This window comes from Tachysurus vachellii, chromosome 13, assembly GCF_030014155.1.
Source record: "Tachysurus vachellii isolate PV-2020 chromosome 13, HZAU_Pvac_v1, whole genome shotgun sequence".
NCBI classification, from domain to species: Eukaryota; Metazoa; Chordata; class Actinopteri; order Siluriformes; family Bagridae; genus Tachysurus; species Tachysurus vachellii.
In genome coordinates, this window is record NC_083472.1 from 12067833 (window position 1) to 12094429 (window position 26597).

Consider the following 26597-nt stretch of genomic DNA (forward strand, 5'->3'; position numbering starts at 1 on the left):
AGGAGGAACAGGAGGAGCACTGCCAGAGCCCTGCAAAATTACCTCCAGCAGGCCACAAATGTGCATGCGTCTGCTCAAACGGTCAGAAACAGACTCCATGAAGGTAGTATGAGGGCCCGACATCCACAGGTGGGGGTTGTGCTTACAGCCCAACACCGGGCAGGACGTTTGGCATTTGCCAGAGAACACCAAGATTGGCAAATTCGCCACTGGTGCCCTGTGCTCTTCACAGATGAAAGCAGGTTCACACTGAGCACATGTGACAGGCATGACAGAGTCTGGAGACGCCGTGGAGAATGTTCTGCTGCCTGCAACATCCTGCGACCGGTTTGGCAGTGGGTTAGTAATGGTGTGGGGTGGCATTTCTTTGGAGGGCCGCACAGCCCTCCATGTGCTTGCCAGAGGTAACCTGACTGCCATTAGGTACCGATATGAGATCCTCAGACCCCTTGAGAGACCATATGCTGGTGCGGTTGGCCCTGGGTTCCTCCTAATGCAAGACAATGCTAGACCTCACGTGGCTGGAGTGTGTCAGCAGTTCCTGCAAGACGAAGGCATTGATGCTATGGACTGGCCCGCTCGTTCCCCAGACCTGAATCCAATTGAGTACATCTGAGACATCATGTCTCACTCCATCCACCAACGCTTCGTTGCACCACAGACTGTCCAGGAGTTGGCGGATGCTTTAGTCCAGGTCTGGGAGGAGATCCCTCAGGAGACCATCCGCCAACTCATCAGGAGCATGCCCAGGCGTTGTAGGGAGGTCATACAGGCACATGGAGGCCACACACACTACTATTGTTCCCTTTAATTTTTTGAGCTGTATATATATATATATATATATATATATATATATATATATATATATATATATATATATATATATGAGAATGAAGCAGTAGTTCAGGATTTGAGCTTTCATTTCTGATATTTACATCACACATTTTTTTAAGTGATCTCAGAATATGTGACTGACAGATTTCTTGACGCTCAGTTGTGTCCCATTAGAAGGATAAACAATAATGGTAAAGAACGATCATTTTCTTGCCCCACTGAAGACTGCAGCTGTTGTTTCAAAGAATAAACCAAAATGTACAGCTGTTTATGGAAGAATAGTAAGTAATTGAGCATAGCTTTACAATTTGTCATACTTTGAGAGACCACTGGTGTACTTACCAGTGACTAACCAGACATGGAACAGTTTGGACAAAGAAAACAAAAGCATTTGATGGAGGAAAAAAAATGTGAAAACTGTTAAGAATAGCTCGGAAACAACAATCAGTGACATCACCAACAACCTCCACAGGGCAGGGTTGAAGGCATAACAATCCACCATTCGAAGACAAAGACTTTGAGAGTAGAAATATATAAGATGAAATATATAAGATACAATCTACTCATCAGAAGTAAGAATCAAAAGGCCAGCTATGGGATTTACAAAGAAATACAGAGATGAGCCTCTGCCAAAGTGATGGAAAGGCCAAAGTGTGGAAAAGAAAGGTTCTGCTCATGATCCAAAACATAAATCAAGAAATGAAAGCTGATTTGAAATGAATTCATCTTTTGATATCAAACCCAAATGTGTACAGTGTACAGCGAAAACAAAATAACTGGATTCGCAGTTTTAATACTTTCACTGGATACTGTATGTATTTTGAGGGTGTACAATTACAGAATGTAATCCCTCTCTATTCTACTGACAGAGTGTAATTTTATGAAGTTATTTCTGAACTATTCTCAGCACAGTGACATAATCAGTGTTGTTAAGATTTTAAAGTCAGTGCTGGGTTTAAAAGGACATAATATGGTATAATATAATATAATATAATATAATATAATATAATATAATATAATATAATATAATATAATATAATATAATTAATATGGTATAATATAATATAATATAATATAATATAATATAATATAATATAATATAATAACAAGGTCAAGGGTGTCCAATCCTACCGAGAAAGTGTGGCCAGTGTCGCAATTTTCACTCCAAAAATCCACAGATTGGAAAGCCAAGATCAACAGTTTAACCAGGTGGACTCAGGTGTATCTCCTGCTTGATTGGAATGAAAACCTGCACACCCCTGATACACCCTAGGGAGTATTGTGGTCATGAAATGAATTATGAATGAATTATGGATGAATTATATATGATTAACACAAATTTTAAATGGAAAAGGAAGCTATAATTTCCATCTGTATACATAGGAGTGTACAAAGTACATAACTGATACTACCAGCACAACACCCACCAAAATACCATTAACATATCTCATTGATATGCTGAGAATGATCCACACCCAAATGGTATCTGATTAGCATTGGTCCTATGTACAGTCTGCCCTGTTTCATTCATGAATAAGGGAGAGGAGGGCTAACAAACTGTGCATTGCAGCAGATGGGCAGCAGACAGTAATTGTATACTAGAACGTTCACCTGTAATGTAGGTGTACCTGATGACAAAGCCAATGACTGTGCCTTATCTTTCAAAAATTGTGTAGTAAAATAAAAACCACTACATGAATTAGCTCTGATTTCCCAGTCACCAACTAATGTTAGGATTCTGACTAACTACCCACTCCAAAGTTCAACTGTTCCTACAAAACTGTATCTTTCCTTGCCACTGAAAGTCATCTATTAAACCCTGAGTGTCTGTCCATGTAAAAGATACTTTAGGTACAGATGATACCTTTGAGTATACACCAGTGACAAGAAAACATAGAGTTTAGTCTGCGAATGTATGCAGATTGATTTGTAGCCATGCAAAAACTGAACAAAAAGGTTTGAAAGATAACTGCACTTAGCCACGCTCTGGCTAAATAGCTGCTTGTCTCTTTAAGGATGGTCTCGCGCTTGAGGCGCGCGGTCTGCAAAGCGTCTTTTTGGTTTCCTAGGTAACTTGGGAAAGGAGAGGACGCGGACAGGACAGTTAGGGGATATTTTTTGATGATTTGCTGTTTCCTAGGGAACGTGGGAAAGGAGAGGACGCGGACAGGACCTTCAGGGGATATATTTTGATAATTTGCTGTTTCCTAGGTAATAAGGGAAAAGAGAGGACTCGGACAGGACAGTGAGTTTATATTTTTGATGATTTACTGTTATTTTGGTTAAAATCTGTGCAAAATTCCTTTTTTCGCCCCAACTTTTTCCGCAAAGAAGTAGGCATATTAAATTCTGAGTGAAAGTAGTCTGTGAGGTAAGTTTCTCCTACCTGTCGCTATTTATTCCTCACATGAATGGCTCTTGAGTGCATAATTGTTCGCACCGTAACTTAATATTCTAGCGCCATTTTGTCAGGTAAATGTGCCATGTGCTTTCACTATTATAACTAAAAAGGTAATGTGGTGTAATAAATACTTTTAAAAATATTTCCCTCTTGTTAATGAATTATTATTATTATTATTTATTTCTAATATTATGACTCTGCCGCCCCTCCCCCGCATTGCTCTCTGGTAGACTGCACTTGAAAGTGTGTGTGTGTGTGTGTGTGTGAGAGAGAGAGAGAGCAAGCAAGAGAGAGAGAGAGAGAGAGAGAGAGAGAGAGAGAGAGAGAGAGAGAGAGAGAGAGAGTCTTTCTTGGTTTACTAGTTTGCTCAATTATTTACCAACTTGCAGAATAGTTTTGTGCAGGACAGCTAGACCTTGTAATAACATTTTCAAAGATTTTTGAGACCTATACAGCATAGTGCAACCTATATATATAAAAAGTGCAGTACTAATGTTTATCTTATTTGTAATTTACCTTATTACTTATTACTTATTTACTAGTTACTTTATCGGCATCTTTGAATGAATTTAATACTTCTTTGGTTTGTGTTCTTACAGCCCAGAAACTGAATGTGTGTACATGTGCCTTGGAGCTGGGAGTCAGATGGAGAACCACACACACACACTGCCATCCCTTTCCCCCATCAATTCCTCCACAAACCCTTCTAAAGCACCTTCCCTTTCTCAATCTCTTCCCCAGCCCTATGCTACAGTGCCTGCCTCGATCCAACACTCTCCGCCTTCTCTGCCCCAGTCCTCTCCTTCTCACCTCCTTCAGTCATCAGGAGGGCTTAAGTCACACTGCCTCAGTCTCTCAACTTCATCAGATCAGAATGACTTGACCTGCCTCAACTGGCTGCATCAAAGAAACATACTGCCTCTGTCCAAAATGCCCCCACTGCCTCAATTTGAAATGCCCCCTATCTCAAGTCTACCATCTTCCCCAGGCAAGCCTCCATACTCTTTCAGCAGTCTCATCTTTATGGCCATTGAAGACGCACCAGAAAAAAGGCTTCCTGTAAGAGGGATCTATGAGTGGATAGTCAACAACTTCCCGTACTACAGGACAGCCCCAAGTGGCTGGAGAAATTCGGTGCGACATAACCTGTCCCTGAGCAAGAGCTTTTGCAAGATACAGAGGGACAAGGGTCAAGTGTGTCTCTTTCCATGACTTTAGTTTTAGTACACAAAATTTGGATGTTGTGCTCATACTGAACATCCGTACTTCAGTGTTTTAACAATGAAATCTGTGCTTTTAATCACAGTCCATTGGAAAGGGGTCACTGTGGTGTGTTTGCCCAGAATATCGGCCGGCTCTTTTAGAGATGCTCAAGAAAACCCATTACTTTCACAGCAATGACAGCAGTTTGCTGAATAATTCTGTTTTGTGAGTATTTTTTAAACTATACACAGATGTATTCTAATCCTTAGATATTGCATATAAAATAAGGTTTTACATTGATGGACAAAGGAAATATCTTTTGGATTAATTTGATCACTTTTTTTAACAGGTTGGAGGCTGTTGATAATGGCCAGACTGCTGTATGTGACACTATGGCAATTTCAGGTTAAGAGATTTTATTTGTAATTACAAAACCTAAAAAGAAATGAATCTTTCCCACATATGTAGAACTGTTTCCTGATTCTTGCAAAGACAACAACCAGGAATTACCCTAGCAACCTATAGGCCTCTTTATATCTCTTTATATACCTCTTTATATGTCTTTTTAGCTCAGGCTTTAAGCCTGTGTCTGTGCTATTATTCTCCATAGGCACTTCTTTATAGAAATAACTGACTAGATAGTATGTTATAGTATGGAATTTTGCATATCTGCCTTCAGGATTGACTTTAACATATGGGAGCAAAAGTAAAAAAAAAAGACACTGTTCAGTAAATTGGAATGATTATGGAAATCAAAGCTTTAAGTATTATTTTTTTGTACTGTTTCCCTGTACATAAATAGATCACTGTATAAATCACCTTTTCGGTTGTGTATTACAGACTTAGACTCAGATAACCCAACCCTGTCCTCAAGTGCACCATGCTCTTTGATCCCAGAGCATGAGGAGCTGGTGGCCATACAGTCGGTAGAGCTTACAGAAGAGGCTGAGTTGGAGAAAGACCCACTGGAAGACAGCGGCTACATCGAATTCCACTATTATCAATGTGAACGATACCAGTACCTGGTGCTGCCCGGGAACAGTGACCTGGACCTGGAAACAGTTGAGATCCTCCAACTTGATGCAGAGGCACAAGAAGCTGCAGGATCGCTGCTTGATTTAGCAGGAGGAAACCACTGATACTCTGATACATATTCATGTATAAAGCCATACAGGTCATGTATAGACTATGTATTATACATTTTCCAGAGTGGAAAATTGTGCTGGAATGAGATTAAAAGAAATGAGGGGGCTTTTTATGTACAGCTTTCATGCATTGCAGTTTTGCACAATTTGTGCAAAAACAAACAAACAAAAGAAATCTGTCATTCATGACATTCAATAGGCAACTGAACTATACCAGTCTTGGACTTATTCAAAAGTGTTCTTAAACTAGGATAGACACTTGCCACCCAGAATTAAGGATTTAAGCACAAACCACTTTTAAAACAAACAATACCGTGGTTGATAAACACATTTATCAGGCAGCACTTTTTATAGCCATATAAGATGTATACTATGAAGATATAGTTTAATAATGAAAGCACTGGGTTGCAAGATTATTAAGTACACCTTCCTTGTTGCTATGCTTATTACTAGGTAACCGTATCATTAAGGTCACAGGTGTACAGTTACTGGTGTAGCGGAAAGTGACCATCACATGACCATTGCTGACCAGATATTATTTAAAAGAGGGACCATTTTCAGAACTTGTCCAAATAATAGCTGATTAGTTATGGTCTTAACATGCTCCTTTCCAATAATGAATGGGAAAGACAGCAACTAACAAACTGAAAAGTTTCCATTGATAGCCATCAGTTTGACTGCCATTGGATAACTGCACTTACATGCTGGGTGTACCTAATAAACCTTTAAGTATAAGAATGAATATTCATTTTTTCAGTGGTGTAAATTAGATTAATGATATGGAAAACTGCCAGCTAAAAAGCCTTATAAATAGGTTGTGCGTCCAAAGTGTAATATTCAGTCTTTTTTCCACTGTTTATTATTAACACTGTAATGTCAATGTGTTTTAAAAGTTTCATTTTCTGTCATAATTAGTGCACCATATTTTATTCTGTTCATTTAAATAGGTTAATTTGTTTAGTGGTATGATTAGTAACGTGAATCAAAATGCCTCCAGGTTTTCTTTTTATGTAAGGCACTTGTCAATAAACGTCTGCAGTGATTACCCTTGCTGTGCCTAGTATACTGGATTCGGCTCCATATTTAAGATGAACACACATGGTTTGTTTGTTGACTCAGCTTGTTTCAGCACTACTTTGTTTATTCCTTAAATGACTCATTAAAGAATAATACTACAATTAACCTCTGAGCCCTGTTGGTCAAAATGAATAACAAATATTTGCATCCTCGGGTCTTTATCAACCGTTTCGATCCGGTGTAAGCTGCTGTTTTATTAGAAGTGCATGCCGGGAGTTGTAGTTTTAATGTCGTCATTTCCGCACTGTGGGCAGCCTGGGACTGACAATCTAACTACAACTCCCATGTAGCATGTCGGTATGGGCGATACAACTCGGGGGAAAAAGTTGTCTAATTGTTTCCAGACTACGGTAGACGCTGTCTTCTCAAACTGAAGCTAATAACCTAACGGAAATAGAGGTAAGGTAGATTAATCAGTTTTAGTGTAAGTGTTTACAATACAATGTTTATATCTTACTTCTGATAAATAGTTCCTCTAGCTTCGTCTTCTGTTAAACGAGTTTGCAGCGCATCAGCGCATAAGTAACTAAAAGTTACTTTTAAGCTTAGCTTTTTATTATTTTTTATATTATATTTAACTTTAATGCCGTTCATAATATACTTCTACATTTTCTACATGTTAGATAAGACAAATAACAACGTCTTTGCTAATCGTTAACTGTTTCTTGTCCCTCGAGGATTTTAACTGAATATTAGCAAAGATACTTCCATGTAGCAAACATTCGCACCATTATGGTTTTGAGTTTTCTTGACTTTTGTTATTTAGTAGTGATAGTAAAGGCTCCAAAGCTCCTCTTATGTAAATTTGACACGTTGCTTTAAGTTTGGACCAACAGCTTCACTGTGAAGTCTGTGTGTAATTTGGCGTATTTTCATTGACACAAAATATTTTGCCAATTTATTCGCACAAAATGGTTGGTGTGAAAAGCGTGTTTTTGTTGGCGCCATACACGTGTTTGATGATAACGCAATTTGATGGACGTGTTAAGGAGCAAGTGTTTTTCTCCTGTGTTCTGTCACGTCAGAGCCCCACAGAAAGAACTGCAGATTCACCAGTGAGAAATGTGAGGCATGTCGTCGCTTGTGTTTTCATGCAGGCCACCACACCTCAAACCACTACTGTATTCGTTTTAGATAAAATAAATATCCACAGATGCTGGTTGGGTCGCATTTCTAGTTGTAAAAGAAAAAAAAATCAGTCACCATCATCTTCTGACTGCTACAGTGATATTAATGCAGTAACATTTAAGTAGCCTCTTTCAAATTATTGCTTGAAACTGGTGATTAGATTCATTTGCCTACAGGCAAAGGGTGGCCAAGATTGCAAAAACAAAGGCTTTCTTTCACAGGGATGTAGATCTCTAAGTGGAGAAGAGCATGGTTTTAACCTCTCTAGGAGTTTGCATTACACGTTTCCAGAATAACTACCCTTTTTTTCAAATGATTCTTCATACAAAGATCTTGGCTTGTGAAACAATCAAGCCGCTAGTCTTGGCAAACATGATTCAAGTCTGAAACAGTGATTATATTTTAAGTTTGTATTTACTAAGATAAGTATTTACAAAGCCTAACTGTGTACATGTTCTCTGCAGCATAGTTGCAACAGCATAGAACCAAAGATGGCCACTAAACCTTGCGCGGTCCAAATTGTGACCGTCAATAAGGAAGATCACTCCTTTGGTTTGGAAACAAAAGCACTGGAACAGATACTCTTAGCACCTGCGGTTCGAGATCTGGAGGTTGTGGTGCTGTCTGTTGCTGGTGCTTTTCGCAAGGGGAAGAGCTTTCTTCTGGACTTCATGCTTCGATACATGAACAGGAAGGTCAGTCACCTACCATTACAAATGTGCAAATCAATGTTATCTGCATAATGGATTATTTCCAAATAATTCATTTTCAGGTGGTGTCATACCAACCTCAAATAGATTTTTTTTCCTATTGCAACTTGCCCCAAAAAAGTTTTATTCTTCTCATAGTACAGAAATCTTCTAATGATTTACAAATTTAATTGAAAAAATGGAAAATTGTAGAGGACCATTTTTTATTATTAATGAACTGTCACAGTTTTAAATTGTTTATAGTTACTGTTTAATATTTTTGGGAAGCTACACTGATCATTATACTAAAACCACTGACAGTTGAAGATACAACATTTTTTTATCTTGTTACAATGGTGCCTGCTAAGTTGGTGATGTATTAGGCAGCAAGTGAACAGTCAGTTCTCAAAGTTAATGGGTTAGAAGCAGAAAAACTAGGCAAGTGTAAATAACTGAGCAACTCTGTTAAAGGCCAAATTGTGATGGCTAGACAGCTGGGTCAGGGCATCTCCAAACAGCATGTCTTGTAGTGTGTTTCTGGTGTGCAGTGGTCAGTACCTACCAAAGGTGATCCTTGGAAGGACAAAATAAATGTTAATGCTGATTATAAAAGAAAGGTGTTGGAATAAAGGTGTTGGCTGTGTAGCTGCAGACTGGTCAAAGTGCCCATGCTGACCCCGTTCACATCTCACAGCTTAAATTGTACCGTGGAGCAATGGAAGACAGGGGCTTGATGTTTTCTATTACATCATGTGGATGGCCTGGTGTGTGCATTGCTTACATTAAGGGAATCATGGAGACTTCAAAGCACTTTTGTAAGTTGCTCTGGAGAAGGGCATTTGCCAATTGCCATAAATTCTTATTAACTTATGCTCTAAAAGCTATAGAGGCGTTTCCTTGTCCACCCTTTCTTTTGTTCTCTTTCTCTAATGATGTTAATAACACAAAGAAAAAGCACAGAGAAATTACAAAGTACAATTCTGACTAGATGAAAGTTTGTCCAAGAAGAAATTTGTCCACACAGGCTGCTCAAGTACTTGTTCAGTCTCTTGTCATTTCAAGACTGGATTACTGCAATGCACTGCTGGCAGGACTACCTATGAACGCAATCTGTCCTCTGCACATGATCCAAAATGCAGCTGCATGGCTTGTTTTTAACCTGCCAAAGTTCTTGCATACCACCCTGCTTCTGCAATCCCTCCACTGGCTTCCGGTAGCTGCACGCATCAGATTCAAAACACTGATGCTGGCCTACAAAGCCAAAAATGGACCAGCTCCGTCTTTCCTCAAAGCCCTCATCACTCCTCGCACTGCACTGATCTACCAGCACTGCTCGACTAGTTCCACCATCTCTCAGGGTAAGAGGCAAGTATACTACAAGACTCTTTTCTGTTCTGGCACCAAGGTGGTGGAATGAACTTCCCCTAGAGGTCCGGACAGCTGAGTCACTGGATATTTTCAAATGGCGGTTGAAGACCTACTTATTCAGGAAACACTTCAACTAGCACTTCTTTCCTTATCTTTTGCATTTATATTTATTAAAAAAAAAAAAACTGACACTTTTTCATTGTAACTCTGAACAATGTTTTAAACTCATGGTATCTTAAGTATGTAACCTAGTGAGCCAGTATTAATGTATCCAATGTTAGAGATTTAAGCACTTATGTACGTCGCTCTGGATAAGGGCGTCTGCCAAATGCTGTAAATGTAAGTATTTTGATTTGGAGTAATAATTTTCATTTATTATAGAACAAGACATCATACTTATTCTTATTTGTATATTATTACACTTCATAGTAGTTAATAGTTTAGTTCCTCATATCTCATGTGGTATAGCATCAGTGTTTCCCCTACCAGTGTTGTTAATCTCACTTCTTGTTACAGAAAGTTTCACCAAACAATGATTATGCATTCTTTGTTAATTATTAGTCTGGGTAATGTGGCGTGTCTGCTATACAAGTCCCAGTGTGGGCTGTTAAGAACAGGCATGTTAATATACTTGTGATTTTGGACCAATCAGATATGAGAATTCAGCAGTGGATGTCGTATAATGCTGTTTTCTCTTTATAAATCAAATAAATAAAAGTTGTTTAGCAAGCCATCACTCTAGTGTTCCTTAAATTCTGGAACATTTGTCAGTGAACATGCTCAAGATCCACTTAATTCAAGGTAGGAGACAATTTGACTGGATTGACGTCACCAACCGCATTCTCTCTACTTACTACTTCAAACAAAACGCATCAGTTTGAGACATGGGGGCTATGTGAACTATGTGTGCTTTAACATTTCTGTTTCACTACCCTTGGAATGGGGTCAGAGTGCAAAGTCCAGAATTTCTAAGACACCACTAGTGCAGTTTTGGGTTAAAGGCTATCCCAACATTGTCCAGAACCTGACCGCTCAACCTTCTGATTAGTTGCACAGAATCTTCTGAGCAATTTTTAATTTTAATTAAAATTATGAATTCTTACTGTAATGTGTAACATTGTGCTTCTATGTAACACTTAATACCTGGTAAAGAAAGAATAATGCAGATCTCTTTAACTTTTAGAGATTTAGAGGTTTTATAAAAAATGTTTTATATTTTATATATAAAAATGTCAGCTGTGATATTTCAAATCTTTTTCAACAATTAGTATTTTAAAACCCTTACAGTATTGTTTACAGTTTTGTGAGCAAATATATATATATAACATGATACATATCTTGAATTGCAGACTTGAGAGAATTTTTCTGTCATATAACCAAGCCTCAGTATGTGTAAGTGTTATGCATATGCCAGGTGTCAACTTTACCTCATGTGCAGAAAATAACGTGACTTCATTCCCACAGACCCACATTTTTTACTTATGGACATGATTGATATTACATTGCTGCGTTATTAAAAAGCTGCTTAAGGGGACAAGACCATTCTCTCTATCAGTTGCTTTAGATATTAGATATGCCTAGTGCTATAAAAGATAGGACTGTACTTTATAAAGGTAAGGACAGTAAAATGTGTTACCAAAAAAAAAGCATGTTGAAAGCAACATGGATATAGTTATGGGGAGAGAGGAAAAAAAACTGTCGTGAATATCTGTACGTTAGAGGACAGTGTTGACCTGTAACTCAAATGCTCACCGGATAGGCACGTAATAGATCCACACCTTGATGACCTTACTGTGTCAGGAAGTTAGAGGCAAAGCTGATCAGACAATAGGAATATGTTGTTACTCTAATCTGACAAAAAGCTAAGGGGAAAAATGTGAGAAAATGTTGTCGTCTTCATTGTATTTCTTCACGTGATTTTCGCAACTGTCTTGTGTAACTGTATGCACTGTCTATGCCTCATTGCTATACAAATGCATTCAAGTTCAGTATAATTTACATCATTTAAATGCAAAGAATTTGGCTGCTTTATTTTTCACAGGTTACAAGAAACGTTTACCTAAACAGCATATTTTTTATATTTTATTTTTTACTAATGGATCCTTTTAGTTTAAGCATTTCTTTTTTACATATATATATACACACAACATTTTGTCTTCAGTATTTGTCAACTATAATGCAATAATCCAAAAAAGTAATCCAGATTATGCAATAATCCAAAAAAAGTAATCCAGATTATGTAAAAATGCATGTTGTTGCAGCAGAGGAATGAAAATCTGAGTTTGATATAAATTGTACATTACGTGTACGTCTAGCCTGATGTACATGTAGCTAAATACTATGAAGTAGTTGGCAGCAAGTGAACAGTTAACAGTTAGTTCCAGGCTGCACTAGTGGAAAAAGGCAGCCAGTGGAGGCAGTCTAATGCTTTGGACAATGTTCTGCTAGAAAAATTTCAGTCCTGGCATTCATGTGGATGTTACTTTGATGATGACCACCTACCAGTACATTGTTGTAGACCAAGTACACCCATTTACTGCAGTTCCTACTCCATGAACCTATGATCTAGTGTAATCCCATTAAATTTGACTTTTACCATTTACTCTTCTTTTTCTGGTCCATTAGCCCGGACATGGCTGGCTTGGTCAAGAGGATGAGCCCCTCACAGGATTCTCTTGGAGAGGAGGCTCAGAGCCTGAGACCACAGGCATCCAGCTGTGGAGTGAAGTCTTCACCATGAGGAAAAGTAATGGCAACGAGGTACAGAGAGATCAGCATGGCGTCCTCTTTAAAATATTAGTCTCTGCTTGTAATCAGAGTATATACAGTGACTAAATAATGAGTCTCATTACCATATTAACTATTAACTTATGAATTGTCTTTAAAGATGTGACTCATTAAAATAATTGCAGCTGTTGCTACTTTGAATGGGTGCAATAAGCAAATAGTGCTGTGAATTTACCCCATTTATCTAGCTGGTGAAAAGTTTTCTTCTCTTTTTCTGTGCCTTTCATGCAGTACTTTACAGTTTATAGTGTTTATAGTGTAAACAGTATAAGCATGAACACAGTTTTAACTCTTCTTTCCTCAAGGTGGCAGTATTGCTTATGGACACACAGGGAGCATTTGATAACCAGTCCACAGTGAAAGACTGTGCTACAATCTTTGCCCTCAGCACCATGACCAGCTCAGTGCAGGTGCAACCATAAAAAACTTATATTTAGTCCCTAATATTTCATTGCTTGTATTGTGAGGGGTGCATAGCTATTGATTTATTCATAAATGGTTGTTTTGTAGATATACAACCTTTCACAAAATATCCAAGAAGATGATTTGCAGCAGCTTCAGGTGAGTCTACTATGAAATGTATAGAAACTGTTCTGTTTGTAGTTTGTTTTAGGTTTGTGCAAATGTTGTGAATTTATCCACTGTCTGGATCATTTTAAGTGATTAAGTATGAGTAAAGAAAAAGTAACCATATTTAATCATAGTTAATTAATTACAATTAGATGGATTGAGGTTGTAACTCTAACTGCTGTTATTTTCATGAACACACATTCCACTTACCATCCACTTAATTAGGAAGGCATGTACACCTGATCATTTAAGGGGGTAACAAACAAAAAAAAAACGGGTGCAAAAGTGACGTTACCGAGACCTGGACGTCCATTGAAAATTGCTGAAAGGTGAGAAGGAAACTGGTCAGGAAGGCTGCCAGGAGGCCTACAGTAAGATTAAAGGAACTGCAGGAATTTTTGGCAAGTACTGACTGTGTGTTAAATGTAACAACCATCTCCTGTATTTGTAATATGTTTGGGCTGTGGGGTAGGGTGGCAAGACAGAAGCCTTGTCTTACGAAAACGAAAACATCCAAGCTCGGCTAAATTTTGCAAAAAATTTGAAACCAAGGTTGAACTTTTTGGCCATAATTGCAAAAGGTATATTTGGCACAAAAACAACACTGCATAATTAAAGAACACCATAATCACAGTGAGGCATGGTGGTGGTAGCTTTGGTGCTGTTTTTTCTCAGCTGGAACTGGGACCTTAATCAAGGTGGAAAATTCAAGATATTGACAAAATCAAGATATTGACCCCAACCCAACACAAAAAAGATTTCAGTTTGTTTTTGAGTTGTACATTTATAGGATTTATTCCACATTTAAGGTGGAAAATGTGCTGAAATTATTTATCTTGGTCTTATTTTTTATATCACAGTAACCTGGCATTTTAACAGGGGTGTGTCAACTTCTTTTATCCATTGTATATTCTTCCTCCCAGCTCAAACAAAATTGTCCATTTCATCTATTTTTACAAAGCGTTGCCACAGAAAACAGGAGATCAGTAGTTTATGAAATACTCAAACCAGTTCTTCTGGTACCAGCAACCATGCCTCAGAGCAGGCCATGGAGATCATGTTTTTCCTCATTCTGATGTAAAATTTGTCTGTATTTCTTGACCTGTGTCTGCTTGATTTTAAGCATTGTGCTGCCGCCACATGATTGGCTGATTAATGAATCAGCATAAGTGAACAGGTGTTCCTTTTAAAGTGGACAATGATAATATATTTTAAATATGACCTGAATATTTGTTTTTGTTTCTTTCCCTGTAGCTGTTCACGGAATATGGCCGACTGGCAATGGATGAAATCTTCTTAAAGCCCTTTCAGGTAAAGGCCCAGGTTTCAGGAAAATGTCAGACAGCTTTGAGAGCTGTTTTATAAATCTGATTTATAAAGTGCATTACAGGTGTGAGTTTAAATAAGAAGTGTAAAATTGGTGTACAGTCAAGTATCTTTGTACATGTTTTAGCAATTTCATTTTGCCAGGAGTTGCCACTGAAGTAGCATAAAATAAGACAGAAACTTGTAGTTTTAATTTTACATTGCAACAGGATTCCTACCTGGCCCACTACCGAATTTGACCAATCATGGGTGTTAGTTCATCACATCCAGCACTCTGGGCCATAATTAATTATGTCTGCTAAATATGTTTCAGCATGACTTATGAATGTCCTAAATGTTTTTTGCTTTTACTTGAATATTTGGTTTTGTTTGTGATCTCCGGCTTTCCTCAGTCACTCATGTTTCTGGTCAGAGACTGGAGCTTCCCCTATGAGTACAGCTATGGGTTGAAGGGAGGCGGTCAGTTCTTGGATAAACGGCTCCAGGTATTGTTGATGTATTTTGTGACTGCTTTGCCAATGCTCAAAAAAGATATGCATCAGTGAGTAGTCAAAGGAATAAAGCAGAAATAATATGCAGTATTAAACTTGTGGCTCTATGTGACAGGATACATTACACATATATACGTATACATACATACAGTAACAACTTTACTTGTCCTTTTTTCAGGTGAAGGAATCTCAACATGAGGAGCTACAAGCAGTAAGAAAGCACATTCATTCCTGTTTCACATCTATTTCCTGCTTCCTGTTACCACATCCTGGCCTAAAGGTTGCCACAAGCCCTTCATTTCAGGGACAGCTCCGTGGTTTGTACTACTGCTTTGTCATTGTCTACATTCTTAAAGTCCCCATTAAATGTCGTCTTTGCTGTGATTCCATAGTTTGAAGTATTTTTTTCTGAAATGTGTAGTTTATCTGCTTGTCTCGCAGCTGCCAATAGTGATTGAGATATGCCACATTCCCATCGATTCTAAACAAACCCGACAGTTGTTTATGTTAACTAAACAAAGAGATTAACAAGAGGATTTTATTGACTGTGACTGATGAAAGAGCCTTGACTATATAAAGATGTAATCACAGTCTAAGTTAGTTTTATATATTCCATCTCTGAAGAGCTCAAAAACACACTAACGCACTGCTTCAAATGTGCTAGAGAGCTGTTACTTTAGCACTGAACTAACCTCCAGGAGGGAGGTGTGTGTATAGGTCTAGACAGCATTTGATTGGACAGTCACAAAGTGCCTGGATATTTAGCATTTTCATTATTTTCTCAGAGGTTATTAACTATAATATTAAAATGAGAACTATTTTTTTTTTCAGATATAGCAGTGTATCCATAACATTAAGAAATATTATGTTTCAAGCTGTTGATATGAGCTTGGTGTGTATATGTATATGAAGACATTTGGTTTTGACATCAAAATATGAATATGAACCAACAGATTAACTCAACTTGAAAAATTTACATCACAGTGTCTTTGGTTTAAACCCACACATTTTTCAAGTGATCAAAAATATTGGCACATATAATAACAGGTGTTTTTTGATACCTGTGTGTGAACTGTTAGTTTCATTGTTTAAACTATTAATAGCGCTGAATGTGTATTCTTTGTTTGTGACCTGGGATTTACCTATGAAGACTGCATCTGTTGTTACATAGGATAATGTGTGTGTAACGTGCAATGTGGCCTCTTTTTTTTTTTTTTTTTTTTTTTCTTTCTTTTTGCGCCGTCCTGTCTTGCAAGAAACTCGCAGATCAGCAGTTTCTGAACTACTCAAACCAGCCTCGCCCTCCCCAACCAACTTGCCATTTTCAAAGCCACTGTGACCTAAAGCTCTTAATCTACATCTACATAATTTTATTTATTGTAGTACTTGTACACAATTGTCAAAATAGATAATTGTATAAATGAAAGTGGGCAGTGTTTTGCAGCGTTTTATGACATTCTCCCAGCACTTTCAGCACAATACATAAAGACAGAGGTCCAGGGTTTAGTTGAGGGCTGATAACACCCCTGTTAGGTGTTCACAGCTTGTGTAAATTGCTGTTTTCATCTCCTCTTCACTCTTTAGATGTGGCACCTGAGTTTAAAACTGAGCTATGCAACCTTATTCCCATGCTACTGGACCCTGAGAGACTGGCTGTGAAGGAGATCAGTGGCAACAAGGTGACATGCAGGGGCCTGCTGGAGTACTTCAAGGTGGGCACATACACCTGGTGTTTAATGTTACATGTGTTCAGTGATAGAATAAACATTGTCATTCTCATGCATGCTGATATTTTTTTATTTCAGTCATACATTAAAATATACCAGGGTGAAGATCTACCACACCCAATGTCTATGCTGCAGGTAATTGCTATACATGCTTTTCAACTCCTTTTGAAACCTCTTTTGAAATGTATATCTGTTTAATTACATCTAAAACAAATGAGTCATATGACTCAAATTTCAGTTGCACTCGCACTTTTCTAAGAATACAAAAAAGTTCTTGTCTGTTGTCCATTTCATTGCTCATCTCCTGACTTGGTTTGAGTGAATTTTAATGAATCTGCAACCACTTGCATACTCATTCATTAAATGTCAACCCGTGTTACCAGTTTCTGTTTACGTCCCAACCACATTTTCAGAACAGTCATAAGCATTGTGTTGACTCATGCAGGCTACAGCTGAAGCTAACAATTTGGCAGCTGTGGCATCCGCTAAGGACCAGTATTACAAGAATATGGAGAAGGTTCGTATGTGACTTGGAATCACTTAACATATCGTTATATCTTGAACATATAAGTTGTCTTACTTTCATCTTTTTCCCCTCATGTCCTCTGCCAGGTCTGTGGTGGAGATCTGCCCTACGTGGCACCTGACTCTCTGCTGGAGAAGCATAACTTCTTCAAATCAGAGGCTCTTCATCACTTTAGCAGCATTAAGAAGATGGGTGGGAAGGACTTCTGTGCCTCATATCAGGCTCATTTAGATGAGGAGCTAAATGAACTGTGGGAGTCATTCAGCAAGCACAATGAGGTCAGAAGCAGGAACAGAAATTATTAAACTAAATTTTTTTATATTATTAAAATTTTTATTTTTATATATTTATATTTTTTTCAAATCTCTTTCTCTTTTCAGTCAAAGAACCTTTTCAGTGCATTCCGTACACCAGCAGTACTTTTTGTCCTGGTTTGCCTCTTGTATGTGCTCTCAGCACTTTTACTGTTCATCGGGCTGAGCAGTGTTTCATTCGCCTGTGACTGTATGCTGGGTTTGGCCATGGTAGCTATGCTCACGTGGACCTTCATTCGCTACTCTGGCCAATACCGAAATGTTGGCACTGCCATAGACCAGGCAGCCGGAGTGTTACTGGAGCAGGTAACTAGGGAAGGAGAAATAACTAAAATATCTCATTGTAAGAAGTATCCAAAGTAACCTTTTACAAATGTATTAAGTATTGGATTGAATATTATGTTTTAATACTAGTTTGACAGTCCCCCTCAACCATGCCTTTCTTTTTTGTCTAGGCCACCGGAATGTTGAATAAATCAAGAACCCATCCGATTACGCAAGGCAAAAAATCAAGATAGCTTTTTTAAGCAAATCAAAGAATCCTGCTTGAGATAAATAGCACAACACAAATTCAACCAATCATTTGACAACAAATATTGCTAATACACTTTCCCAAACTTAAATCTGTATCCTGTTGCAATGTATTTTAGCTTAAAAAGAAGCAATCAGTGTATTTTACCATGACAAATGATGTACCATATTTGACCTGCTCAGTATTTTACGATTGGCTTGTCTTTTCATAAGAAATTTGTTTTGATATCAAATGTTTATTACAAAAAGGTCCAATGAGAATGTACTGAATTGTTTCTTTTTTAAGAAAAATAACTTAAATTTCATCATTAGACAACTTATCAGACACAAGGTTGATTTTGCACAAGGTCTGTCCTCCTTAAAGTAGATGAAGTATTTTGTTTACATGTACTTATTTTAATATTGCCAAAGATCTTGCTCTTTGTTGGCACCTTTCAGGGCAATTTGTCATACAGGAAAAGACACTAGATATAAATGTCTTTTTTCATATTTATATCATTACACAACAAGCCATGAGTGTAATAAAATACACACTTGATTATAATAACATTTGTTATACTGTAAAAGAAACAAAACACTATAATAGAGCATTGTTACTTTAGCACCTTTATGGGATTATGTATACATTCCATCTTTTCACCAAACTTGAACTTTGCATATGATTTATACTCCTTTTGAAATTGTTTGTGTTAGCATCTTGTCTTCTGTTTTGGGAATTAAAAATTGTATTCATCAGGGACCAGCCCAGTCAAATTGGCAAATTAAATTGCATGGTGCTTTAAAACAAAAAAAACCTCAAATGTGGTAAGAAACCCTTTAAAACATGGTATGTGTTCCATTACAGCCACATATTAGTTAACCAAATTACTAAGCAATGTTCTCTGAGCAATGTCAGTCTGATTCAAATGGAGGTTTGTTTTTTGTTTCTTTTGGTGGTGGTGGTTGGTTAATGACAATATCACTGTTTTTCTATATCATCTCCTGTAAGTGTTATGCTATTTTACTAAATAACTGATGCACTCTTGCACTCACACATTTTTCTTTGTCAGCTTTGTACTTTTCTCATCTCATTTCATCTTCCCCCAGTGTTTTAATATTTGACCCTATCTGAGTTGGCCTTAGCTGCTTCTGTTACAAATAAAACCCTATTCACATTGTATTTTACCTTAAGATTTGATATCAGCCTTATATGGGAACATTTTTTTGTGTATTTGTTTTGTTTTCAGTGATGATCTGAGTAATGTGATCAATCGGTTTTCAAGTTATTGCTCTGCCACATTCTTTATACACAATTATATGGCATCTCAGCCTCATTTATGGCCTCTGTTCTGTACAGTAGTTTTATTCATTCAGGAAATGCAAAGGACCAGCTTTAAAACTGCAAAGTGATCTTGGTATATGAAGAGCTTTATTCATAAAGCAATATTACATTTCTTTATGCATTCCATTAATAAAAATCATATGCATGTGAAAGGTCTGTGTGATATTTCATTTGTAGTGTAAAGAAACGCAATGTTATTTGATTCTGGGAAATAGGTCTTGCACATATGTTTTGTCCACTAGGTGTCGTCATTGTCTTTTTTATTGTGGTTCAGAAGCCATGCTTTGATTTGCATTGGTATGAACGCAGAGATCACTCTAGAGTTCACGCTTCTTAGAAATGCACAAACTACATTGTTTTGCTCTAATATGCAGCTTTAGGTGTGTGTTTCTCGGTTATTATACAATTCTTACAAATATTTATAGAGAAAAAAGGAGACATTTCCTTATTTTGTCTGTTTCTATCTGTAATCTGTATAGTCCGCCCTCTAGCGGCCAATGGGGGAACTGACGCTAAGCGCACACAGCAGAAATGGCCTTTTCCCTTATATGGCGATAGCAGTCTCGCCGCTCGATGCGCGTGCACGAGCGCCGCCGTTTGCTTCCTTATTTGGAAGTGAGTTAAGCGAACCTTAAAAGGGGCAGAGACAGAGGGGCAAACACAGCCAACCACAGGCATCAGTGACGTGAAACTCCACGTTATAACAATTAGCTCTTTTTATAGCGGGCTGGCAAAATTCGTCCATTGTCACAAAAACAATATAACGGAATAATTATCGTTTTGGGGAAATGTTTATGTCCAAGCAATAAGATTTAATCTAACCAATAGGAACATAGTAATTAAATACACAATGAAGGTAAACTTAATAAGTAGTGTATAAAGCAGCGTCATTCTGATAAGCGCTTGTATCACACGTGATAACTCAATTATTGCTGACAGCTGTGCCCTAATACGCACGTGGGGTTACACGTGTATCCATGCGTGTCTTCACTTGATTGGTTAAACACGTCTAATCATTCTATAACGATTAATACAGGAAATATAGGCTAACCTAACACTTTACACGCTGTTGTAGGACACGGAACTCCACATCCCGGCGTGCAGACAGATAGCACGTGACCGTTCACGACACGCTCGTCCTCGTGTAAGTGGCGGGAGCGCGCGTTGAAGGGCGCGTCCGTGTGAGTCAAGTGTGCGAGAGCGAGAGACCGCATCACCGCTCATTCAATTCCTCCTTACACACCGACTAGCACAGAGACGCCGCGATGGTATGTCTGCATTTGTCCATATTTACTCCTTTGGTTGATACCGACTTATTGCGAACGTTTCTATAATGAGAGTTTGCTTTAAAATAACGTGAACTCGGAGTGTTTTCTCGGAGATTTTCTCCTCAGTCTGAGTTGACGCCATTCTTAGCCGCGTCCGCTAGCAGCTTAGCTTGTTCTCTTCACCGTCAAACATGACTGTGTTTTTTAAAACGTACGAATTAAAGACTTCACCTGGTGTAAAAAAATAAATCAATTTCCAGTGAGACACTTGACTAAAAGCATCTGTCCCGACTGTCAAATGTTTACTTTTCGTGTAAAAAAAAAAAAAAAACGGATGCAATGAAAAATGACAACCGACCTAAAAACAACTGGCGCCATTTTCTCAGCCGTCCGTATTTATTTCCGTTCATTTAGACATTGACAAAAATAAAACCGAGCACGTAGTTCACTAGCCTTTTTGTCCTCATGTCAAATTTAACACTAAAACGTGGTCTTTATGCCCCTGACGCCTCGATCACCGTGTTTCAGTGGTCCAGAGGCGAAGAAGGCCGTCATGTTCTGTGCTAATGCTAACGCTAATGCTAACACGGTCCTTTGTTTGAACGTGAGCATCCGGCGCATTCAAAAACGAGAAGTAAAATCTCTCTGCGCGTTTCGGTCCCTTTATGTAAATCAGGAGAATCGTTTGATTTCAGGGATGATTTATTATCGCTTTTCCCCCAGCGGGTTTTTTGTGTTTAGATGGTCAGCACATGCATCGACCCGCAGTCACTGTGGCCCCACCCTAATTACTGATGCACGCATCAACTGACCTGCTGTGTCCTAATCCGTACAGATCAACTGGAAACGGGGCAGATTGGCTGATTCTGCGTGTTCGTCGTGCGTCCAAGTATATTTAATAATAAAAAAATCGAGTGATGCTTTTTTTAATAGTCAGACGTTCGCTAGTTTGACACGCAGAAGGAAGCGGCGCTGCTGCGTGTCGTCACGCACTACGACGTGTCTTCCTGCCTGCTTGTCATTATCACACACGTTTAAGACTCACGAATTCGCCCGATATTTTTATTAGAGTTGACGTGTGTTGTGTTTTAAACACAGATTGCGGTTCGTTCTTAAAAACTGCCCTGCACCCTGAGAAGGCCGGAACTATTTCACCGGTTGGCGCAGTCTCTGTTATCTGCCGTTTTAAACCCATTCACGTGTCCGTGCAGGTCCTGTTTGTGGGAGACGTGTTAAAACTCCCCGTCGTTTTGTGATTTTCAGTGTAATGGAGATGGACTCATTGGTTCCTTGCATTTAGGGATCTGTCGGGTTACTGTACAGGTTTTGTCAAGCTTAGGATGTGTAGAATATATTGTGAACTTCAAAACCCTTCACGTCCTTTGGTGTTATGTTAACAGGAAGATGTGTCTGAGGAGGGATAAACGCATATCTGCTTTTGAACATACTTCAGAAAAATATAAAAATAAAAAAAATCCCCACATGTAAGCCTTGGGGTGTTTTGCTATTAAACTGAAGCGCATACATCCAAGTCAACGATGGAATGTATACCTGAAAAATCAGTGTTTGAGTGTCCTAGCCAGAACCTGAAACAAAAACTGAGGCTTTAGAAAAGCCTTTACTATTTAATGGATCTAGACTTAAGAACAAGTGGGAAATCTTGCCAATTCAAGAAGGTCAAAAGGTGTCAAGGTATTTTAGGGGTCTGCTCAGTTTTGCAACTAGGTTATTTTAAGATGTCTGCTTTTTATATTGTATTTGTTTGTTTGTCTTGTATGTTGTGGTGTAAAGTCTTTGCTTTTCGACCCTGAGTAAAACCATCCACGCCCTATTATACACTTCCGTGTGGTGGCTCACTAATGCAGCACGGTCATTCGGTAGCAACGACTCATAAATCTGCAAATGATTTTTCAGCCTCTTTTATGCCCCAAGTTAATATTAACTGGTTATTGATTGTCTGATCAAGTGTCAGTTTGCAGAGTCAGATTTAGAATTTGTTCTCAGTGGCTCACTCCTTTAGAGTCTTGGGGATTATGTTGCAGCAGGAACAGACAAGTTGAGACAGATTTCAAGAAGTTGAAATTCCAATCCAATCTGCCTCCGAATGTTGTAATGGAAGTCAGAAGACCTAAATAGGTTTTTATGGCATCTCAGGCAGTTTTTGATTTTTACAGTAGTGCCATTGTTCATAGATCGTCTTCATACTCCGTGGGAACTGACATGTTCTATGAGAGATTCTTTTACAATTGTTAATTTGTCATGTGCTTTAAAGTTGCTGAGTAATCCATATGTATTCCTGTAACTTTCATTTTCTGTGTCACTTAAGCAAGCCCCACACCCTGCCATTTTCTTTTAAAAACGAGTTGTGCCACACCTGATCTTTAGAGCTTATGTTCTTGATGTGTGCATTCCTTTTACAACTTCCTGGCCTCAGTAGGCTGCCTGGTGTTTCTCCTGTGTTGGGTATTTCCATCTGTACTGTGCAAAGTGAGTCAGGCAGGTAGTTGCAATTGACTTGGTTTCAGTTGGCATTGCTGGTTGCCATGTCATGTTCACTGAAAGCATTCATAAATCATGCTTATACTTTTCCTTGGCTCTGCATTCAGAACTTTGAGTTGGTAATGGTAATACAATTTTGCTGCTTTGTTTTTGTGTGTAGGCCTCCGGAGTTCAAGTCCACGAGACTGTGCTGACCATCTTTAATGAAATGAAAGTGCGCAAGGCTCAGCCCAGTGAAGAGGAGAGGAAGAACAGGAAGAAGGCTGTGATGTTCTGCCTGAGTGAGAACAAAAAGGAAATCGTCATGGAAGAGGGTCGTGAGGTCCTGCAGGGAGATGAGGGTGACCCTTTCCTGGCGTTTGTTAGTATGCTGCCCCCTGATGACTGCCGTTATGCTCTGTATGATGCCACATATGAGACCAAGGAGACCAAGAAGGAGGACCTGGTATTCATCTTTTGGTAAGGAAAGCTTGGTGGAATCCTTTTGAGTGAGTGAAGAAAATGTTTTAAGTCACTTTATACTGAGTGATGTTGCAGCTAAACTAGTGTTTTTACCTCCAGGGCCCCAGAGAGTGCTCCACTGAAGAGCAAGATGATCTATGCCAGCTCTAAGGATGCAATCAAGAAGAAGTTCACAGGTGAGTTGTTTTTGCTAATTGTCAGGGTTATATATTTCACATTTGTGGTACAATACTAATGATACAACACAAACTTGATGCTTGGCTCTGCTTTGCAAATGAAGATTGTTCTATATCGTGAAGCTGATGTAATGCATGACTGTAGAATCATTTAGAATTATTTTCAAACAAATGGCCCAGGTTGATGGTAGTGAGTAGAGCATTCATGTTAAAACTAGATTGTTAATGTGCATCCTGGTTCAGCTTTTTCTAAGTTTAACTCCTTGTGTTGTGCAGGTATCAAGCACGAGTGGCAAGTGAATGGGATTGAGGACATCAAGGACCGAAAGACTCTTGCTGAAAAGATTGGGGGCGCTTCGGTGATCACCCTGGAAGGGAAACCTCTGGATGAATGTTGCCACCATGGGAAATAGCTGTATAGCTGTTCATTTCAACATGGGTAGGGCAAGGGCACATGGCAGTGATGCTGGTGGGTGGGTTGAGTTGTTAAAGGTGACAGTTTCCAAACTCCACAAAAATTGGCTGTCATTCCATTTCACAAACCAAGAACAAAAAAAAAAAAAATCATCAAATGAAGACTTGTAACTGTACATGTTTGCAGGCAGGTTTTGTTCTTTTCTGGTTCCTTTAGATCGTTTAAGGAAAATGAGGACGGCAACCATTACAGTTTAACTATTGAATCTGCAGAATATTGTTCACACTTAGACTTTTTTTTTTTTTTTTTTTTTTTTTTTTTGCCAAACTTCTAGTTAATTTTTCTAAGTATGTGTGTAGTTGAGATTAGGTGTAGTACAAATTGACTTACTCCATAAGTGACTGCACAAGATGCATCAAGACCATTTTGGGAACATGAATATTTTCCTTGCTCATTCACCCTTCCTTTCTTATTTTATTATTCTAAATGATTTAATGATTCCAGCTCTTTATTTGCAGAAAATTTACAATCTGATTGAAACTATAGCACTGGTGTCATATTGTTCACATTCCTTAAGCAAACATTCTGGCTCTATGGGAAGGCTTGAGTTGATGAAAAAGTGAGGAGCGATGCATTAGGACAACCTGTGTACAGAGTTCGAAAGATATTGCATAGTGGATGTTTTGTATCGTCTCCTTATCTCTAATAAAAACAAAAAAAAATGCAATAAACGAGACTCTGATTTGAAGTAGTGTTTTTCACTGTCTTAGTGGTTTGGTCTATACGTTTTTCAGGGATTCTAGCTTGTATAAGTGTATATTGCATAAAATGTATTCGCATTCACCATGTTAGCATTACTTAACAAATAATAACTGTGCCACTAGAGGGCAGTAAACCACCACCGCACAGAAGGATCTTGAGGTGCATCCTTCTGGTATAAAGTTACATGCCAAGGTATTCTAGTAGCTACGTACAATGTTGTCCTATTTTGGAGTTTAGTATAATTATTCCAAAACCCCAGAAAATCCATCCTGATATCTGAACAGAGCTGGTTGAATATGAACAAAGTTATTTCAGTCATTTTCTTGACCAGTTTCCCATGTGATGAGCAAATTGCCAGTGACCACACATTTGGATGTTTGCTGGGATTATGTAGACAAAAACTGATAACGCTATTTAATAAAGAATGGGATTGTGTGATCTTGGTCACAGGCTGAATAATTGGCAAAAAACGTTTAAAAGCAGATTTAACTTTTTTTTTTTTAATGAAGCTTAAATCTTATGAACCACATCTTGTGCATTATAAATTAAGAACGACACCGTTATGATTGGGCTCTTGACCTGAAACACTGCTGTTCATCAGGACTCCAAGAAGACGTGGCCACTGTGATTCAAATTCAAACACATCTAGGCTTCCCTGGAACAAAATCAGGAAATATGAACTGGACATTAAGACATACAGTGGGGTTCAAAAGTTTGGGCACCCCAGGTAAAAATTTGTATTAATGTACATTTTGTATTAAACAACTTCTAATAAAGAAGCCAAGAAAAGATGAAAAAATCTCCAAAAGGCATCAAATTACAGATTAAACATTCTTATAATTTGTCAAAAAAAGTTAGAGAATGTTATAGGATAAGAATGTTTTATTGACAAATTATAAGAATGTTTAATCTGTAATTTGATGCCTTTTGGAGATTTTTTCATCTTTTCTTGGCTTCTGTATGCACATTAATACAAATTTTTACCTGGGGTGCCCAAACTTTTGAACCCCACTGTAGCAAGGATGAACCATTCTCCTAATCCTACAAGTGGTGTTTGGGGTTAAACAAAGTTGCAACTTACCCCTTTCAAGATTTTTTAAATTGAGTTTTTTTTTTTTGTTTTTTTTTTTTGAATCATTATATGATGGATTTTATCACACTATGCATATACCAAAAATATTTTGCAAGTAAGCAGTGGATCTCATGTTGCCCTGGACACTGTTTCCCAAAATCGTCACAAATATACTATAACTAACAAAGCGCATTTAAGAATGCTGTGATCTTTTTAGGCATCTCAGGCCTGGACTATTAGCCATCTGAATACACTTGTCTGTGCATTGTGTACGATACAGTAGTTTATTGATCAAAGTCTTTGGCAATGGCTCCTAAAAGATTTTTAAATTGTAAATAAAATCAATAAAAACTCATCAGCAACTGTTTTTCTGAAGAAACTCAATCTGACATCAACTTTGTTTCAGTTTAACAGCTATACCACTGAGAATATTATAAACACTTTAATAACTATGTGGTCCAATTCAGTCTCCTGTTTAAAAGCTGCACTGAATTGTGTGCACTGC

General features: G+C 38.2%; 3 protein-coding genes across 5 annotated transcripts; all 3 read left to right on the plus strand.

The window, feature by feature from the left end:
* Window positions 1–2797: 2797 nt before the first annotated feature.
* Window positions 2798–6609, plus strand: si:ch211-145o7.3 (forkhead box protein N2). 2 transcript variants are annotated; one of them, XM_060884836.1, is made up of 5 exons: window positions 2798–3205; window positions 3835–4429; window positions 4542–4663; window positions 4788–4843; window positions 5279–6609. In XM_060884836.1, exons 2-5 carry the CDS (start codon window positions 3857–3859, stop codon window positions 5575–5577), a joined length of 1050 nt encoding a protein of 349 aa, XP_060740819.1. In that variant the 5' UTR covers window positions 2798–3205; window positions 3835–3856; the 3' UTR covers window positions 5578–6609. The 2 variants fall into 2 exon arrangements, with proteins under 2 accessions (XP_060740819.1, XP_060740820.1); XM_060884837.1 differs by having other exon boundaries at window positions 2798–3079.
* Window positions 6610–6904: 295 nt separating this feature from the next.
* On the plus strand, window positions 6905–19590 carry atl3 (atlastin 3). 2 transcript variants are annotated; one of them, XM_060884833.1, is made up of 14 exons: window positions 6905–7059; window positions 8253–8483; window positions 12471–12605; window positions 12938–13042; window positions 13143–13193; window positions 14457–14513; window positions 14921–15013; window positions 15198–15336; window positions 16604–16731; window positions 16825–16881; window positions 17192–17263; window positions 17359–17550; window positions 17653–17892; window positions 18042–19590. In XM_060884833.1, exons 2-14 carry the CDS (start codon window positions 8280–8282, stop codon window positions 18102–18104), a joined length of 1536 nt encoding a protein of 511 aa, XP_060740816.1. In that variant the 5' UTR covers window positions 6905–7059; window positions 8253–8279; the 3' UTR covers window positions 18105–19590. The 2 variants fall into 2 exon arrangements, with proteins under 2 accessions (XP_060740816.1, XP_060740817.1); XM_060884834.1 differs by having other exon boundaries at window positions 6930–7059; window positions 8258–8483.
* Window positions 19591–20545: 955 nt separating this feature from the next.
* Window positions 20546–25006, plus strand: cfl1 (cofilin 1). The gene is made up of 4 exons (XM_060884879.1): window positions 20546–20706; window positions 23366–23664; window positions 23767–23843; window positions 24120–25006. The coding sequence occupies exons 1-4, from the start codon at window positions 20704–20706 to the stop codon at window positions 24254–24256; spliced, it is 516 nt and encodes a 171-aa protein (XP_060740862.1). The 5' UTR covers window positions 20546–20703; the 3' UTR covers window positions 24257–25006.
* Window positions 25007–26597: the final 1591 nt, after the last annotated feature.

What these genes read in the sequence shown, in the direction of transcription:
- cfl1 (XM_060884879.1), top strand. An exon ending in GACCTGGTATTCATCTTTTG is followed by an intron (nt 23,665 to 23,766) that starts GTAAGGAAAGCT and finishes TTTTACCTCCAG; the next exon opens with GGCCCCAGAGAGTGCTCCAC. An exon ending in AATCAAGAAGAAGTTCACAG is followed by an intron (nt 23,844 to 24,119) that starts GTGAGTTGTTTT and finishes TGTGTTGTGCAG; the next exon opens with GTATCAAGCACGAGTGGCAA.
- atl3 (XM_060884833.1), top strand. Translation starts at nt 8,280, where the DNA reads ATGGCCACTAAACCTTGCGCGGTCCAAATTGTGACCGTCAATAAGGAA. An exon ending in ATGATTTGCAGCAGCTTCAG is followed by an intron (nt 13,194 to 14,456) that starts GTGAGTCTACTA and finishes CTTTCCCTGTAG; the next exon opens with CTGTTCACGGAATATGGCCG. An exon ending in GCCTGCTGGAGTACTTCAAG is followed by an intron (nt 16,732 to 16,824) that starts GTGGGCACATAC and finishes TTTTTATTTCAG; the next exon opens with TCATACATTAAAATATACCA.
- si:ch211-145o7.3 (XM_060884836.1), top strand. Translation starts at nt 3,857, where the DNA reads ATGTGCCTTGGAGCTGGGAGTCAGATGGAGAACCACACACACACACTG. An exon ending in TTGCTGAATAATTCTGTTTT is followed by an intron (nt 4,664 to 4,787) that starts GTGAGTATTTTT and finishes TTTTTTTAACAG; the next exon opens with GTTGGAGGCTGTTGATAATG. An exon ending in TGACACTATGGCAATTTCAG is followed by an intron (nt 4,844 to 5,278) that starts GTTAAGAGATTT and finishes TGTGTATTACAG; the next exon opens with ACTTAGACTCAGATAACCCA.